Source organism: Amphiura filiformis, chromosome 6 (assembly GCF_039555335.1).
Source record: "Amphiura filiformis chromosome 6, Afil_fr2py, whole genome shotgun sequence".
In the NCBI taxonomy this organism is placed as follows: domain Eukaryota; kingdom Metazoa; phylum Echinodermata; class Ophiuroidea; order Amphilepidida; family Amphiuridae; genus Amphiura; species Amphiura filiformis.
Window position 1 is genome coordinate 34,415,945 of NC_092633.1, and position 20,078 is coordinate 34,436,022.

At 36.9% G+C, this 20,078-nt stretch overlaps 1 protein-coding gene across 1 annotated transcript in view; it reads left to right on the forward strand.

Annotated features, from left to right (window-relative positions):
* LOC140155330 (tolloid-like protein 1) overlaps positions 1–20,078 on the forward strand; it is a 36,147-nt gene that overhangs the window by 1,858 nt on the left and 14,211 nt on the right. Inside the window, exons 2-8 of the mRNA XM_072178122.1 lie at positions 11,831–12,118; positions 12,431–12,545; positions 13,912–14,125; positions 15,377–15,563; positions 16,179–16,328; positions 17,702–17,908; positions 19,542–19,691. Coding sequence (XP_072034223.1) covers positions 11,831–12,118; positions 12,431–12,545; positions 13,912–14,125; positions 15,377–15,563; positions 16,179–16,328; positions 17,702–17,908; positions 19,542–19,691 — 1,311 coding nt within the window. The remainder of the gene's footprint in view (positions 1–11,830; positions 12,119–12,430; positions 12,546–13,911; positions 14,126–15,376; positions 15,564–16,178; positions 16,329–17,701; positions 17,909–19,541; positions 19,692–20,078) is intronic.

The window sequence follows — 20,078 nt, forward strand, 5'->3', positions numbered from 1 at the left end:
CACGCCCCGAGGGAGTAAGGTGTGATAGTGTCAGTAATACACTTGTTATGACAATAGCCTGAATGTATTCCTAATGAGGTAGTTGTCAGATAATGAGATACATTGTAACCTTAACTTCATTAACCCTTGACCTGCTATAAAGTGGATTCGCTTCTGAATCGCGCATCGATGGAAGACCACGTACATGTTCATGGCCATGATCATTGCCAGTAGTTATTTGTACCGATTTCCCAACAAAACCCTACCTATAAAGTTATGATGATAAAATATATATCGCTCATTTTAGGAGAAGGAAAATATTGAAATATTGATATTACTAAAGATTTATTTGATTGCGACGCCCTAAAAACTTGGGGACACCGGTCAAATTAATATGCAATATTTCCTGCTCACATTGACCACGATTAGACAGTATTTAGGGCCTATATTTAAATTTGGGTTCCCAAAAATGTGGCATGCAGGGGGGGGGGGTTCTTGGCAAGACCATTTTGAGATTTTGCTACACCACCAGGGTACAAATAATTATCGAATACAGTCTCTTTAGAATTCTATGATGTTCAAAGCAGTCATCATCATTTAATGCGTCATTAGAGTCAAAGTCACGACCATCATCAGGCTTGTAACGACTCGGCTCGAATGACTCGACTGAACTCGAATCGGACTTAATTGGACATTTTAGGACTCATTACTTGACCCAAATCCCCAAAAGATTCGGACTCGAACTTTAAGACTCGAGTCCCAAATCCCAATCCCACTTCAATGACTCGACTCGATTCAAGTTCATTCAACTTAAACACTTCAATGACTCGGCTCGCGGACTCGACTCGAGACTCGAGCCAGACATACATCATGTACAATGTACATTGATTAGCAGCCAAAAGATGGTAATACCATAATTCTTTTTTTCGAATATACATTGTATCTCAAACTGTAGAACCTGTACTTTTGTGGGAACTTTATAAGCAAAATATTACTGCATTAATGTATTTCACCAACTAAAAATACCAACGGATCGTTAATTCTTGCTAAATAAATATAAACTGATGATAATCATTTTCAGGTCCAGGTCAGTTCGTAAGATCAGAACAGAAATATGTGATTTACCCCTGATTGTAAGAATTTAGGTTGTATGAAAATCATTTTATTCAAATGTTAGGCATGACTTAGTAAAACATGTACAATGTATATGAAGTCGCTTCTTGTTTTTATGTAATTTAATACAGATTCTATAGGCTTTTTCCAACGATCTTATTAAAAACTTATTTATTTGGACGGACGTCTATGACGTGCGATCGCTGCCATAAATGGACAAATTGACATATGTCAATTTCTTTCAGTGAAATCGACATATGTTGATTTCATCCAATAGCAGAACTTGTAATCGACATAAGTAAGCTAATTTTCGTAAAATGTACATGTGTCAATTACCTTAGGAGAAATCGACATATGTTCATTATTTAAAAACTAGTGTCGAATTTATTAATGTTTATTGGTTGCTGCAACCGGCCTTCATTCTCATTGGCTGAAATAACCACCACAAAGATTTAAACTGTAATTGACATATGTTAATTTAGAAATTGACATATGTCAATTTCAAATCACTATACTACGAATGCGCCCAAAATACACTTTGGAGTACGAGCTCTATCACCGTTTATGACCCTCTTGTCATCGTTATATGTGTACAACCGGTCGTTTGTTGCAATTTTTACATCATTCTGTAACTAATTCAACATGAATTCCGTTCTAGAATGCGTAAATATCGTTTCCCATTGAGTATTAGCTTAGAAAGTAAATGATGGCCTAAATAGAAGGCCTGCTTTTAAAAATACCATGTACGACATAACGTGTTTATGGTGTAAGACTCTACATGGATTTCCTGAGCAGGTCTTGGGAGTGGTGCAATAATGATGGGTACCCCGGGGTAGTGATTTAAGGGGGTGTAGGTGGTCAAGATTTTTAGGCAGGGCAAAAGCGGTCAACGTATATGAGCCCTTAGGATTACTAGCGGGACACCCGCGCTACGCGCGGGTCCCCGCTAGGTGAGTAAATGGGAGCGTTCACTAAAACGGGAGGAGTTACTGAACAGGTAGAATCATTGAAAAGGTAAATTTCATTTATCTGAGTCTGACCCTCGTTAAGCCTAAGTTTCCATTTTAGCTTCTTTCTTTCTTTTTTCTTCTACATGGGCCAATTTTGTTCCATTTTTAAAAACATTTTGCTGCTAAGCTTGCAAATTTCCGTTACCATGTTTTTTATTTACTCAATCCCGTTCCCATTATTTTCTAAATCTGTCCTTTCTTACATTTCCCTGTTGACTTCATTTTTTATTTGCTGCTTAGCTTGTGATTTCCCGTTTTCATGTTATTTATTTAGTTCTGTCCTCAGTTTAAAAGCTTTTTTTATTTAAATCATCTAATTTTATTAGATTTTATTATTCTTTCCTTCTTTAGCCTATTTTATTCCCGTTTTCATTTTCTTACTGTGACTAACTATAGGCTAACCCACATACTCGTAGGCCTACCTGTTTGTCCTCATTTTGTTTTCTTTTTTAATTACAGTAGGCCTACCTCTTCATGTTGTTTGTACTTTTTAACACACATCTTTTCCCCGTATTTATTACGCCTACGGTCGGTCGTTCACCCGTATTATCATTCATTGCGCGACTCTGCGTCGTTTACGCGCGACATGGCGTAGTGCTGCGTTACCCGCGCGCTATCGCTGCGCTACGCGAGCGGCTTGGCATTAGATACGCCCGTGCGACGCGCAGGCCTAGCTTAGTAACTGACTGCTTTTTTTGTTTACCTTGGATAGCAACGGACCACATTTTCACTGATTTTGAGGCCAATTCTTGACCGTTTTCAACCAAATAAAGTTTAAACACGTTCCCGTATATTCATCGATCTCCCGTATGAATTTGGCGACATTTGGATCGAAACTGACGGAGCCTTTATAGCATACATAGATACATAGATAGATAGATAGATAGATAAATAGATACAACATTTCCCTATTTATAGTAAGACTAGCGGGACACCCGCGCTACGCGCGGGTCCCCGCTAGGTGAGTAAATGGGAGCGTTCACTAAAACGGGAGGAATTACTGAACAGGTAGAATCATTGAAAAGGTAAATTTCATTTATCTGAGTCTGACCCTCGTTAAGCCTAAGTTTCCATTTTAGCTTCTTTCTTTCTTTTTAGTTTCTTCTACATGGGCCAATTTTGTTCCATTTTTTAAAAACATTTTGCTGCTAAGCTTGCAAATTTCCGTTACCATGTTTTTTATTTACTCAATCCCGTTCCCATTATTTTCTAAATCTGTCCTTTCTTACATTTCCTGTTGATTTCATTTTTTATTTGCTGCTTAGCTTGTGATTTCCCGTTTTCATGTTATTTATTTAGTTCTGTCCTCAGTTTAATAGCTTTTTTTTTTATTATTCTTTCCTTCTTTAGCCTATTTTGTTCCCGTTTTCATTTTCTTACTGTGACTAACTATAGGCTAACCCACATACTCGTAGGCCTACCTGTTTGTCCTCATTTTGTTTTCTTTTTTAATTACAGTAGGCCTACCTCTTCATGTTGTTTGTACTTTTTAACACACATCTTTTCCCCGTATTTATTACGCCTACGGTCGGTCGTTCACCCGTTTACGCGCGACATGGCGTAGTGCTGCGTTACCCGCGCGCTATCGCTGTGCTACGCGAGCGGCTTGGCATTAGATACGCCCGTACGACGCGCACGGGCTAGCTTGACAACTGACTCCCTTTTTGTTTACCCAGCATAGCAACGTACCACATTTTCACTGATTTTGAGGCCAATTCTTGACCGTTTTCAACCAAATAAAGTTTAAACACGTTCCCGTATATTCATCGATCTCCCGTATGAATTTGGCGACATTTGGATCGAAACTGACGGAGCCTTTCCATGATACATAGATACATAGATACAACATTTCCCTATTTATAGTAAGACTAGCGGGACACCCGCGCTACGCGCGGGTCCCCGCTAGGTGAGTAAATGGGAGCGTTCACTAAAACGGGAGGAATTACTGAACAGGTAGAATCATTGAAAATGTAAATTTCATTTATCTGAGTCTGACCCTCGTTAAGCCTAAGTTTCCATTTTAGTTCCTTTCTTTCTTTTTAGTTTCTTCTACATGGGCCAATTTTGTTCCATTTTTTAAAAACATTTTGCTGCTAAGCTTGCAAATTTCCGTTACCGTGATTTTTATTTACTCAATCCCGTTCCCATTATTTTCTAAATCTGTCCTTTCTTACATTTCCTGTTGACTTCATTTTTTATTTGCTGCTTAGCTTGTGATTTCCCGTTTTCATGTTATTTATTTAGTTCTGTCCTCAGTTTAATAGCTTTTTTTATTTAAATCATCTAATTTTATTAGATTTTATTATTCTTTCCTTCTTTAGCCTATTTTATTCCCGTTTTCATTTTCTTACTGTGACTAACTATAGGCTAACCCACATACTCGTAGGCCTACCTGTTTGTCCTCATTTTGTTTTCTTTTTTAATTACAGTAGGCCTACCTCTTCATGTTGTTTGTACTTTTTAACACACATCTTTTCCCCGTATTTATTACGCCTACGGTCGGTCGTTCACCCGTATTATCATTCATTGCGCGACTCTGCGTCGTTTACGCGCGACATGGCGTAGTGCTGCGTTACCCGCGCGCTATCGCTGCGATACGCGAGCGGCTTGGCATTAGATACGCCCGTACGACGCGCACGGGCTAGCTTGACAACTGACTCCCTTTTTTGTTTACCCAGCATAGCAACGTACCACATTTTCACTGATTTTGAGGCCAATTCTTGACCGTTTTCAACCAAATAAAGTTTAAACACGTTCCCGTATATTCATCAATCTCCCGTATGAATTTGGCGACATTTGGATCGAAACTGACAGAGCCTTTATAGCATACATAGATAGATACATACAACATTTCCCTATTTATAGTAAGACTAGCGGGACACCCGCGCTACGCGCGGGTCCCCGCTAGATGAGTAAATGGGAGCGTTCACTAAAACAGGAGGAATTACTGAACAGGTAGAATCATTGCAAAGGTAAATTATATTTATCTGAACCTGACCCTCTTTAAGCCTACGTTTCCATTTTAACTTCTTTCTTTCTTTTTAGTTTTTTCTACATGGGCCAATTTTGTTCCATTTAAAAAAAAATTTAAGCTTCCGATTTTCCGTTACCATGTTTTTTTATTTATTCAACCCCGTTCCCGTTATTTTCTAAATCTGTCCTTTCTTACATTTCCATTTTAGCTTCTATTTTATTTGCTGCATAGCTTGTGATTTCCCGTTTTCATGTTATTTATTTAATTCTGTCCTCAGTTTAATAGCTTTTTTATTTAAACTTCCTGATTTTATTATAGCTTTTTCCCCTTACATTTCCTGAAGAGTTTCTTTCTTTCCTTCTTTAGCCTATTTTATTCCCGGTTTCATTTTGTGACTAAGTATAACCCACATACTCGTACAGCCTGTTTGTCCTCATTTTGTTTTCTTTTTTTATTTATAGTAGGCCTACCTCTTCATGTTGTTTGTACTTTTTAACACACATTCTGTTTCCCATATTTATTACGCTACGGTCGTTCACCCGTAATATCATTCATTACGTGACTCTGCGTCGTTTACGCGTGCCATGGCGTAGTGCTGCGTTACCCGCGCGGTATCGCTGCGCTACGCGAGCGGCTTGGCATTAGATACGCACGTGCGACGCGCAGGCCTATAGCTTAGTAACGGACTCCTTTTTTTGTTTACCTTGGATAGCAACGGACCACATTTTCACTGATTTTGAGGCCAATTCTTGACCGTTTTCAACCAAATAAAGTTTAAACACGTTCCCGTATATTCATCGATCTCCCATATGAATTTGGCGACATTTGGATCGAAACTGACGGAGCCTTTATAGCATACATAGATAGATAGATACATACATACAACATTCCCCTATTTATAGTAAGATGCATCGAATTCAGTTGGGCGTATATTGGATGTCTTTTCGGGTGTATTCTTTTCTGCAACAAATCACATATCTTCAAATTGACATATGTCGATTATACCATAAAAATGATTGTGAACAATTTCAACCAATCAGATATGCAGAAGCAATACGCAGCTATAATTACACTACGTAAAGTTGACGCACACAGCACAAGTGGTTTTAAATAATGGACATATGTCAATTTCCATCCTTGGAAATGACATGTCGATTTTATGTAAATTAGCTTACTTATGTCAATTACAAGTTCTCCTATTGGACAAAATCAACATATGTCATTTTCTTTCAGCGAAATTGACATATGTCGATTTGCCTATTAATGGCAGCGATCGCACGTTATAGACGTCTCATATACTTTCGGTACTTTCGCTCTGAAAAGTTTGCGCCAATCTGATAGGACACACCCACCATGAACTACTGATCTCCTAATCGTACAGTATATTTCATTATGTATGTTAAATTCATACATTTCCACATAAAGTCGCAAATTATTTATTAACCCTTAGTATATAGGGGAGCAATTCTGATTTTGTATATGCGGTGTCAAGACATTCATCATGATATTAAAACATCAAGAAAAAGGGTCTTTTTAAAGCCTTTAATATATACCTTTATTTCTGAGAGTATATAAATAGTCATTTGTATACATAGCCGTTTTCGCCAAACGTTTGACAAACATTTAGTGATCACAAACGTTTGCCAAACGTTTACGAAAATGTTTGACAAATGTTTGGCTCCTTATCCGTTTATAAACCGTTTGATTATAAATGTTTGACAAACGTTTGTGATCGACAATTGTTTGACAAACGTTTTAGTAGCGATGTATATTAAATGAATTAAATAAATGTTTGGCAAACAATTAATAAATACGTCTTGTTAATGTTTTTCCATAAAATCATCAGATTGATGTTTGTCAATTTTCATCAAATAAACATTTCGAAACAAAAGCACATTTTAGATTGAAAATCACATTTTTATACAAAAATCACATTTTTTCTCCAAAATCAAATTTTTTCCCAAAAATCACATTTTTCCCCAAAAAAGTAATTTTTTTCCAAAAATCACATTTTTCCCCAAAAATCAAAATTTTTTCAAAAATCACATTTTTTCCCAAAAATGTGATTTTTGGAAAAAAATTTAATTTTTGGAAAAAAATTTGATTTTTGGACAAAAATGAGAGTTTTGGTAAAAAAATATGTGATTTTTTGTTTCAAAATGGATTTTTTTAATTGTTTGCCAAACATTTATTTAATTCATTTAACATACATAATAATAAAACGTTTGTCAAACAATTGCCGATCACAAACGTTTGTCAAACATTTATGATCAAACTGTTTATAAACGGATAAGGAGCCAAACGTTTGTTAAACATTTTCATAAACGTTTGTCAAACGTTTGGCGAAAACGGCTGTGTATATCTCAGACCATGCATATAGAGGCCAGGGAAAAATGCTGACACGTAACTTTTTGCATATATTTTACGCGTTTTGTCCGCCGCTTGTGTGTATGTTTTTCGCACAGAAAGCTCATTATTGGTTCAAAGATAATCGTATTTTAATACGATAATCTGGGTACTCAAATATTGATACGTCACTCACGTGCCCCCCTTGGTGCTATTTATAGCTTTTATTCACATCATCTTTTGATGGGAAATTTCTTTAAACATGTTAAAAGATGTCAATTAAGAAACCCAGTGTATATGTATATATTTCAAGTGGTAAATAGATCTGTCATCATTCTCTCATCATGTTTAATGCCAAAGATTGACATGTACATGTACTGTCACTATGGACCACAATTGCCTCATCCCAATGGCACAGTTCAATAACCTCAATCAAACAATCATAGTGCAAAATTTGACCTCAAGTTGCAGAGTATGAGTTTTTGTATCCAAATTTTCAAAGGTCATTCAATAAAATGTGCAAATGTATTGGGGTTAAAGAACTGTGCCCTGATAGATGAGCATGTTGTGGATCCTATCCTATGTATAGCTGTGTTACTGTTAGCTTTAACATCTTCTCTCATTTGCAAATTATGACCCTTTTCCTGCTGATGGACCATCGCTTATAGAGGAGCTATTCATTATTATTCATAATTATATTATAGAAATTATACTTCTAATTTATAAATGGATGCTTGCCTTACAAAATTCCAGTTTGTCATAAAATTGCAAACATAACACAGCATTTCAAAATGTGTCAGTTGTATGGCTAAAGCTTGATCAGGAGATGCTACAAAGCGTTGAGGTATTTACCATGTTTACTTTGCATCCATGCACACAATAATGAGAACGGGCAAATTCGGTGAAAGCTTTTAGATGATTTTTTAACAAGTTGTTGTCAATTCAATTGATGATTGTCATGATTCTTAGAGGTACCGCATCACAATTTGTATATTTTCACATGGTTTGTTTTAAATGTTTGCTCCGAAATTGTTGAAGTTCTTTGGAACAAAAAAAAACTTAGCTGAAACTCTTGTTGCATAACTCATTAAAAAAAGGTTAGTTTTCTTTGGTCTCACGGGAGATTTGAAATGCAAGGCGGTAGGCCTATTGTATGCGGGGATTTTTCCGAATGGAAATGCAATGCAGTAGGTCTATGCGGTTTTTTCTGAATGATTTTTCAATCATTTTCGAAATTTTTGATGATTTTAGTGGAAAAAGAAAAAAAAAAAGAAGGAAAAAAAAATCGGTTTTCTGCACGATTTTTTTTATGAACGCGCGAGGGTGACCAAAGACAAAATATAAATAGTGGTAAAATATAAATAGCCATTGGTCACTTTCAACGGTCAGTGAAAGATACACTAACCGTGTTAATTCAGTGTTTAATCTTTATTATACATAGCTACATCGTTTTGGCAGCTGTGTTTGCTCCAAGAAGTTAATGTATACATGAAGGAGAGAAAATTAATGGATATTTCAGCACGGATGGTTTCAGTCGATTCTTTGGAACAGGTCAAAAAGAGTTTAGTAGAACTAGAACGAAGAAGGAGAATACCATCATGAATATGGATGTACTACACTAAATGTGGTGTAACCCTTCATATTTCCGGTAAAAAAATAGCCCCTATGCGAAATACGGTATATCGGCGTCCTGATAGAACCAAATTTGAGTGACTCTTGGTTGTTTTGAGTGACTCTTGGTTGTTTTGATAAAAACGATAGAATAGGAGCTCAACAGTACAAATCTGTTCAGAAAATGTTCCGAATCGAATGTGCATAGGTGATAGGCTCTCGGAACAATATGATCATGGCCGGAACTGGTAAGGAGGCGAGAGTGTCGGCTGAAATTCGGGTTGGCGCTGTTCAGGAGTTGTTATCTTTCAAGTTTGTCTTAAGGGAACTGGAATGAGCGTTTTGAGCGTTTCGACAGTATTTTTTGTGGGACATGAGAGCACATCAGACCTATCGAATTGCATTCTGAATACGAAGAATGTCTTTCTGATATCAAATAATTTTCATTTTATGAAATTCACGATATAATACAAATTTTATGACAAATTATTAAAATTTGATATTTTTCACATTTGGAGATATAACAGTCCTCGAAGTAAATTTTATAAATTTAATGATATAGTCTAAAAGTGTATGTAGCTGGGAGGAAAAGCCGACGATCAATTGAAAATTTTGACCTTTCATATTGAAGATATGGATTTTTTCCCCAAAAGACCTAATTATTTTTGGTGTTTTGGGAAAGAAAAACCATATCTTCAATACGAAAGGTCAACATTTTCAATTGATCGTCGGCTTTTCATCCCACCTAGGCCTACATACACTTTAGGTAGAAATCATCAGATTTATAAAGTTTACTTCGAGTACTGTTAAATATCAAAAATATCAATTTTAATGATTTGCCATAAAATGTGTATTACAATGCGAATTTCAAAAATCAAAATTATTTGATATCAGAAGGCCATTCTTCGTATTCATTATGCAATTTGATATGTCTGATGTGCTCTAATGTCCCACAATAAATACTGTCCAAACATTCATACCCCTTCCCTTAACTTGTCAAAAAAAATTAAATTTAAATAAAACTTTTAATCTTTATTTAAGACATTGGTTCGTTCAAAATATTAAAAATGTTGTTACATGGGGTAGAAAAACAAACTTACTTGTATTTTCGCGTGTATTTCAATGGAACGATTATTTAGTGGTGTGCGCCCATATAGTGGATATACTAGAGCTGCGATGGCCCAAGAGCACTCCGACTATCGGATGGTGGCTTCTGACGCATGACGGGTCAAAGCCTGGGGCCCCTGGGGGGCACTTCAATATGAAATGGATATAGGTGTAGGGCTGGCACTTTCGCACTAAGGGGCATTCGGTGAGAGCAAAATGTAACAAATATGGGGTCATTGGGTGAGAGCATGATTTTTGGCATTTGGTGAGAGCAAAATGTAAAAAATATGGGGTCATTGGGTGAGAACATGATCTTTTTTTAAATTGGTATCTTTGGGTGAGAGCCGAAACAGTGACGCAAAAACCTCGAAAATCGAATTTCTAGTTCTAAATGGCTTCAAATTTCATTGTTTTTTCAAAATAAGTAACAAAATCAGTGATAAATGAAAGTTGCTGTTCAAATTGAACTTGTAAGGGTCTTTGGGTGACAGATCAAATAGAAAAATAGGGGTCTTCGGGTGACAGAGCATGTGTTCGTAAAAAATATGGGGTCTTTGGGTGACAGCGATGCTGAAAAAGGGGTCTTAACAGCCCTACATACGCGTCACCTCCAAAGTTGGAGTGCCCCCCGGCCCGGGGCCAAAGCTGGGGAGTGGTCAGTTTTTAAAAATGTATTCAATCTACGATTGCAGACATCCACAGGTGAACCTGCTTGTAGTGCAGCGCGATATATTCAAAATTGTGTTCACCTATAATATTGCTATGGTAGTTAATCTGATTTATTACGTAACTTCGCCATCGTATAACTTTAATGAGCCTTGCTTTTAACCTGGCCAACCATGGTCTGGACCAACGACAGAGCAAAATAGCGCCCTCTTACATAACCAGGAACTTTCAACCAATAGAGGCCGTCAGCGTCCCAGACAAACAAGAACCTTGACCTATAACTTTGGTTTGCGTAGTGAAGTCAACACTGCTTAGCAACGATTTTGACCAGGACGCAACCCTGACGCAAACAAGCAGACATGTTCGCGTCTACAGAACATGTTGCATTTCACGCGGGCGATAACGGCGCAGCAATCACGCAAACGATCGCGTTTTTCGTTCTAGACATGAACGCTTATTTCTCCGCGTCCGACCACCCGACCAAAATCACCTTGGATACGTGGCTTCACCTACTGCCATGGTTAGGGATGGGCAGTTACAGGTCTAGGTGGTATGTCTATGGTCAGCGTGACGTCATATGCCCATCTTGTGGGTACACGCTGTGATGGTCGTTCGATCTCCGTGCGTGAGCAGCAAAATCACCGCGTTAATGCGCGCTAACAGCTCTGCGTGGCAAGCTGCGCCCTGCGCGTAGTGTCCGACGCATGAACACACAGATCATTTGTACCCACAAGATGGCGAAAGGCTGACGGCCTCTATCAGTGCGTTCTACTGACACTGTGACCAACTTAACCTACCGCGCAACCCTGAGACGAATATTCGTCTCAGTTCATGAGTTGCAACCTGCATCAAAAGAAAATGCAAAATATCATACACTGGATGCCTCTCATGGACGGTGCCGGGGACGACATCATGGGCAACTTCCACGCCCATGGCCCTTAAATAATTATTATAAACGACATTATTGTAAAACAATAAATTCACAAATGTTCTTTGTAACTTAAAATTGTTTTTTAACTTCCAGATATATATCAGGGTGACATAATCGTCGACGAGAGATTCATCGCAATTCACGGTCTCCCTTCAGCAGAAAGAAGTAACAGAAGTCTTGTAATAGAAAACGATATACACTCATCAAAAGATGGCCAGCCACATGGTTTCCGCAGTAAAAAGGTACAACGAATTCAGCTTGCGCGGGATGCACGGAAAACTCAGGAGAAATCGTTACGTGTAAAACGAGGTGCTACTGCCTACAAAAGGCGACTTTGGCCTGATAAAATCATCCCATACACAATTGATGACGTGTTTGACAGTAAGTACAGCAGGCATCGTAGTAATTCTAATACACGAATTTTTCAACTTTTTGTGGCAATTTTACACAAAATTGGTTGATTATATATTAATGCCCCCCTCTGACATTCACCCCTCCCCCATGGCCCCCGAAAAATTCTGGCGCCGCCACTGCAGTGCTTAGGCCTACTTCATTTAGGCACTGGTATTCTACTTTCGTTCAATTGTCTGCTATAGGCCTATTGACTTAAAATAACAACCAGCTGGTGGAACACTCCTACAAAACTGGATTTTTGTAGTAGCATGACAATATTTTGTTTTATCATTCCAACAGACAAAACCAGGAACTTACTGCACCTGAGTATGCAACATTGGGAGCAATATACGTGTCTACGATTTATCCCTCATACAGACCAATCAGGATATATTGAGTTTGTAGCCAGTGACGGGTAAGACTGTTAAAATAATATAGTAATCCAGCGACCGGGGATCAATCCCCGCTGAGTCCTGATTTTTTCTTTCTCAAAATGTTCATATGCCAGTTTGCTCGAGCGCCAAACACGTCATTTAAGTCATAATTTCTCGAGCTTGCATGTTTATTTCCGATCCTCGCATATATTAATTTGTGTTTCGCATTGTCTTACGCCCTGCTAGGGTGAAGCATTATAGGTCGCCTCCTTCTTCATTATTTAAAAATAATATGATTAAGATGGTTAAGGGGTGGGGTATGAACGTTTGGACAGTATTTATTGTGGGACATTAGAGTAGGCTACATCAGACATATCGAATTGCATTCTGAATACGAAGAATGGCCTTCTGATATCAAATAATTTAGATTTTTGAAATTTGCAATGTAATACACATTTTATGGCAAATGATTAAAAATTGATATTTTTGATATTTAACAGTACTCGAAGTAAACTTTATAAATCTGATGATTTATACTTAAAGTGTATGTAGGTGGGATAAAAAGCCGATGATCAATTGAAAATTTTGACCATTCGTATTGAAGATATGGATTTTTTTTTCCAAACCACCAAAAAAAATAAGGTCTTTTTGGGAAAAAATTCCATATCTTCAATATGAAAGGTCAAAATTTTCAATTGATCGTCGGCTTTTCCTCCCAGCTACATACACTTTAAGAATATATCATTAGATTTATAAAATTTACTTCGAGGACTGTTATATATCAAAAATTTGAAAAATATCAAATTTTAATAATTTGTCATAAAATTTGTATTATATCGTGAATTTCAAAAATGAAAATTATTTGATATCAGAAAGACATTCTTCGTATTCAGAATGCAATTCGATATGTCTGATGTGCTCTCATGTCCCACAAACAATACTGTCGAAAAGCTCATTCCAGATCCCTTAATATGTATCAAAGTTATGTATAGTTGTGAAGGCGAAGTCGTCGTAAAAAGTATCGGGAAGAAATAAGTGGATTAGACCCCATCTACGAGATAATCATAGCCCAGATATAGAGGTCACGGGTTCAAATCCCGGTTCTTTTTCCTATGTTGTTCAACTCGAGCCGAGGGAAAGATTTGGGTGTCTATAAAACGAAGACCCCGAAAAGGAAGACCTCGAAAACGAAAACCCCGAAAACGAAGACCTCGAAAACGAAGACCCGAAAACGAAGACCTCGAAAACGAAGACCTCGAAAACGAAGACCCCATTTTGAATGTTTTTCCATGCATATCAGACCAGGTGGTTCGTTTTTGTTTTTGGGGTCTTCGTTTTTTTTGTGATCAAATAATTAATTTCGGAAAGTGGTGTAAAATCATTATTTTCTTGTTACCATGGTTACAGATGCTGTTCCCAGGTTGGTTACTACGGCGTAAAGCAACTCATCTCCATAGGTCCCGGATGTGAAACATTAGGAACCATGGTTCATGAACTTGGTCATGCCATCGGCTTTTGGCATGAACAGAGTCGTCCAGATCGAGACAGTCATGTATCTGTCTTGGAAGAAAATGTACCAAACATCGTGCGACATAATTTCCGGAAGTATGACGATTACGTGGTATGAAGACGCATTTATTTCATGGAAAAAAACCATGGAAAAACAAAAAAAAGATGCATTTATTCATTTATATTTTATTTTCTTTAAATTATCATTACTTACCGTCACAAAGTCGAAGCGTTAAAGGGCAGGTCTATTGCAAAAACAACATCATATCATTGGCAAGCTAATATTATGAGGACAATGAAAATGACTCCTTTTTTGAGAAAATAAGACGTTTAAAATTGATATTCCGCAAAAACCAACTTAAGCGGTGAGTTCCTTCGAACGAGACAGATTTGGCCTAGAAAAAAGGTGACGTCATGAAATGAGATGTGCCCGCTTTGAGAAAAGGGACTATAAACGCTCTCAATGGACAGAACGTATACTGTTGTCATGGTTGTTGTTCACAGAAAAAAAAATCAAATTAAGTATTACAAATTTAATGGTTTTTAAACATATGGATAAAATCAGCCGCTTCTTTTTTATGTATCTGATTTCCCTGTATATTGCAATGCTATAGTTTCAGTTGGATGAAATATTACAAGCAAACGCATAGTAACAATACTGTGTGTGCTTTGTTCCCGAAATGAGAACAATAGTGTGCATATTGTTAATAATACGCACAAAAAATTGCAACAAGTGTCAACTTGTAATGTAATAATTATTCTCTTCGAATAGAGATAAACTTGTTTTTGCAATAGACCTGCCCTTTAAGCGATATTAGTATTTGGTTCATTGGTTTATTCCCACTTGGTCCAATACCATTAGGTCCAATCCCACTTAGTCCAATCCCATTTAGTCACTTGGGCCATTAGGCCACGTCCCATTTGGTCCATGTTCCACTAGCCCCGTGTCGCACTTGGCCCATATGTCCATGCACTATAATAGGTCTATGCCCCCACTCGGGTCATGTCCCACTATAGGGCCATGTCCCACTTGAACATGTCCTGCACTGGGTCGTCATGTCCCATTTGAGCCATGTTCCATTCAGCGGGACGTGGTTATTTCTTTTATGTATGATGTATTTGTATGCTGTGTCGTACATTTATGATACACTTATTTTTTAAATCTGAACTATATACATGATATATGCAAGGCATTAACAACTGCTATCAATGTGATAGCGCTGATGGGTTGGCGCCATACACAAATCATCAAAAATGAATGATTGCGTTCATTCCACAATGCATATAAAGCTTCATCAGTGTTCATAGTTAAAATAGATCCATAATCGTTTCTTTTCCATATCTTCTTCATTTTTGTTTCCAGATCGACTCTCTCGGACAGCCGTATGATTTCGAATCTATCATGCATTATGGTTCCAGATCATTCAGTAAAAACTATCAGAAAACAATTATTCCCCTACGCGGTAATGAGATTGGCCAGCATCGAGTTCTTAGTGTGGGAGACATCTTGCAAGCTAACTTGTTATACAGGTGCAGCAAAATGATTGGAGGTAGGTACTTAAGTCGTGTTCACACGGTCGGAGTGACTTATTACCGATAATAAGTGACTTATTACCGGTAATAGTGTCTTATTACCAGTGACTTTATGTCCGACCGCGTGAACACGATAGGATGATTGGGAGCCCATTAGAGGTTGAACTTCCCATTCGTGTATAATATAATACCCTCCCGGTGGTGGGGGTTCTCCTCCCGCGTTGAAGGTATACGGGGATGTGCCACGGTTTTGGTGTACCCTTTCAGCTATTTTGGTATATCAGTGGGTGGGTTTTATTAGTGGAGACCAATAATGGTTTTGGCAAAAGTGCCTTTAAAAGCGCTCAATTAGGGCAAATTTGGATGATTTGTGGGTGCTTTTTGTTGAAAATGATGGGTAGGCTATGCCATAGTCGAATTTTGATAAAAATATGCTATTATTATTTAATCATGTTGAACGCATTCCGTTGAACTCAAAATTATACTGATGTTTATTAAACATGTCAAAATTAAAGTGTTCAATAGTAAAATGGTCATAAAGAGTTTATATAATTAGATCAAAGTATAGAATACTTTGATTAGATGATTAGTGACAATATATAAAAGACCATTTATATTTGTTCATCATACAGGCTGTGGTGGTGCAATATTCCAAGCAGACGGTCACATCACATCACCGCATTATCCAGCACCCTCTGCACCTAATACGACGTGTGATTGGTCCATTGGTGTGGAAGATGGCTTTGCTCTAAAATTAGAATTTATAGACATCGATTTACCAGGTAAACGGAATACGCATATTATCTAGAGAATTGATAAAAATGTATTGCTTTAGGGATGAAATCAAAACTCGACTGGCTAACGACCGCCGGTTCCGGGCGGTTTTACCCGGTTGGAGCCGATTTTTATTGTTCTAAACAATGAACGCAGTGAACCGCCGGTCAACCGGCGGTCGAGATTTGATTTCACCCCTGAACTTTTCTCGTACATCTATATGGTGGTCTCATACGTCTAGTCCTTTTATTTCATTATAGGGGCATACATTATATTTATTACATTCATCAAAGTGTAATGAACTGTAATTTATTTTCTGGTACTAGTAATATGGAATGTGTATATAATTTGGACAGTTCAACAAACAATGAATAAAAACATATTTGAGGGGTGCGGAGTTTCCAAAAATGCGCAGCTTATTCCACAATAAATTTGCTTACATGCAAAAGTGGACTTAACGCAATTTTGAACAATTTAGTTTTCTTGTTAAAGCGGAATCGTATAATAAATTTTAAGTGGATTTTTTTTAAATGGACGATGTATAGTATCACAGATGGGAGACACATTTAATGAATTGGATATGTAGTTTAGAGACACGAAGAAATGCCTAAATGATTATAGCGTGCATGCAAAACTAGAAAAGCGCGCAAAAAGAAATGGCATGCGACATCAAACATATTGTTTGCAAATGGTTTGGCATTAAGTTTTAAAACATATGAGATAATAACAATCCACACATCACCGGGATAGTCTAATGAAAGCACAAAATATCAAATGTTACGATGTATCATATACTTAAGGGTATACGATGTATTGTTGGTCGAAGCAGCAAAAAAAATGTAGTTCACAGCATCTTGCGAATGGCAGTGAGCTTTAGCAAAAATTGCATTGTAGGTCCTGTGGTTCTTGAGTTATGTTGTAAAGAGGGCTGAAACAACAACACTTTTGTAAAACGCACATAACTCATTAACAACAATAAATTAAGCAAGTTTTCAAAGTATATGATTTGTAGAATGAATTTTTGCAAAACACCAAAGTGTTATTTTTCAATAATATATTCATGATTCAGATAATGTAAATCGATTTTTGTGGCTGCTTCGACCAACAATACCCCGTATAACCTTAATAGTGAGTATAGTCAAAAGGTTTTGCTCTCGACTCATATAATATTCTCTCTGCATGATGATCAAAATTTTTCGTTAGCCCGATCTTCCATATAGGTAGCTTTAGAAGCCATCTATATTTGGCAAGATTAACTTCTCATCTGACTTCTAAAATTAGGTAATGTACTACTACTAACAGACATTTATACACCGCAGTTTCAAATTCATATCGACATGATGATATGGCTACCACATGATATTATTATTTTTATATTTAGTTGATGACGATAGCAAATGCCAAACGAATGCTTTTGTGGAATTGCGTGAAGGCTTGGGTGAGCTCTCGCCGCTGATTGGTCGATTTTGTGGTAACCGTTTGCCGTCTCCGATCACATTAGACAATGGCAATGCATGGATCCGATTTAAATCAGGAACCAGACGTAACTTGGATATGTCGGGATTCGTGATCCGTTTTAAATCGGTGTGTAAGTATGCTAAGAAGGTGGTGGTATATTGTTGGGAATTAATTGCATTGTATAAACTTGAAAGCGTCTTTACACTTGGAAAAGAACGTATAATTTTCAAAATAAACAATCTTTTGGTATTTTTTTTCAATAGATGATACATCTTAGGCACCAGAAACAAATGTGTTCGATCTTTGGATCGGCCGTCGATGCTGCTTCGATGCTTGTTATTATTGAAATAAAAACTAATTAAAATTTATATTGGTCAATATCATATCATTGATAAATAATAAGGATTGACCAAGCATCGATGCTCGATCGAAAGATCGAACAAACTTATTTCTATTGCCTTATATCCTGCGCATTTTATCACTTCTTTGAATCCGCTGATATCTCTACAAGCAAAGTCAAAAGCATTTGAATGGACGAATGCCCATTGAAAAGTGACAAACTGGCCTATTCAAACATCCACAGACTAAAAAATTGCATATTTACTTATAGCATTTTACCCAATGTCCTTACATTCGCCAAAAAATTGGGTTACACTGAAAAAATTAATTTATTTATAATGATGAAAGAACTCTTCATATAAGGTTATTTCAAATTTATTTTCAGTACAATAAAATGTTTTCTGATATTTTTCGATAAATATTCCACTTGTAAATATGACAAATTAAAAGGGCATTTCGTGATCCACAGCCGCATCCCCATCTTTTCTCAAAAAAAGTAGAGAGTTTTACCACTGGAAACCTCTGGCTATACTTACTGTTTATGTACAACAAATTCTTGCAGATTCGTTTTGCAAAAATATCCCTCCAAGTTTGAATTTCGTTCAGAACGAAATTACAACACAAGCCTATGGAGCAGTGTAATACACAAAATCATGTATAACTCACAAACGCAAAATCGGAATCAATTGGGAACTGATAAGCTTTTTTTCGTGTATATCTAACAAATGCCATAATAAGAGGATGCTAGGTCACGAAATACTCCTTTAATATTATGAACAATTAAATGATGAATTATTTTGGACAAATATCAAGGGTTCTTTTATCATTAGGCCTATATTATAAATTTTCAGTGTAACAGTAATTTAAATGACGAATTTTTACTTTGAACAAACGACATTTTTTGACGAATTAATGTTTACTGAGTATAGAGGTAAAGTATAGTAGTGAACTGTCACTAAAATGCGAGTAGGCCTAAACATAATTTTTTATCATTAAAAGGGCATTTCGTGATCCACAGCATCATCCCCCCACTTTTCCCAAAAAAAGTTGAGATTTTTATATCACTGGAGACCTCTGGCTACATAATGTTTATGTTCAAAAGATGTCTTGCAGATTAATTCGTTTAGCAAAGATATCGTGAAATTTGAATTTCGTTCTGGTATAGGCTACCAGAACGAAATTACAACACATTGTCTATACATGGTCTATGGAGCAGTGTAATACACATAATCATCCATAACTCGCAAACTCACAATCAGAATCAACTGAAATTTTGGAAATAAGCTTTTTTCGTGGATATCTACTGAGGATCACGAAATGCTCCTTTAAATGGCACAAAAGTATAATAAAATCACGGATATTTTTACAAGCAGATGTGTGTTAATTGACATGTTTGTAATAATTATTTTACCCTTCCTCAACAGCTCTCCATAAAAAACTGAGCGATCTGAGAGGTGTATTAAAGAGTCTGAATTATCCGTTGTCTTTCCCTCCGGGTACCGACACCGTCTGGCAGATCACTCTCCAGGAAGGAGTCATTGTCAATCTCAGGATTGATGAACTGCTGATTCCAAGTAATATAGGATTTCGTTATTCAGTTATACGTATTATTATTTACTTATTTGTTTAACAAACATAAGAAACTAATTACAATTTTCGTCTCGTATTAAATATGATTAACGTTGACGATATATAGAGTGCATAGAGGTAAAAAAAAGTGCTGTATTCGTGCTGGTGGGTCATACCCAGTGGGTCATACCAATTTAATGTAACTTGTAAGAGTGGATAACAATACCCAAATCAAAAACACCACTCAGACAAGCTTAATGGATGGTAAGAGAACCTCAACATCATGAGGATGTCTCATATGGTTTAAAGTCTGATATTACAGGGCCTCAACCTTAAATATGTAGACCTACTGTACAGTAGTTTGTTTGAAAACTATAAAAAAAACTCTGAAG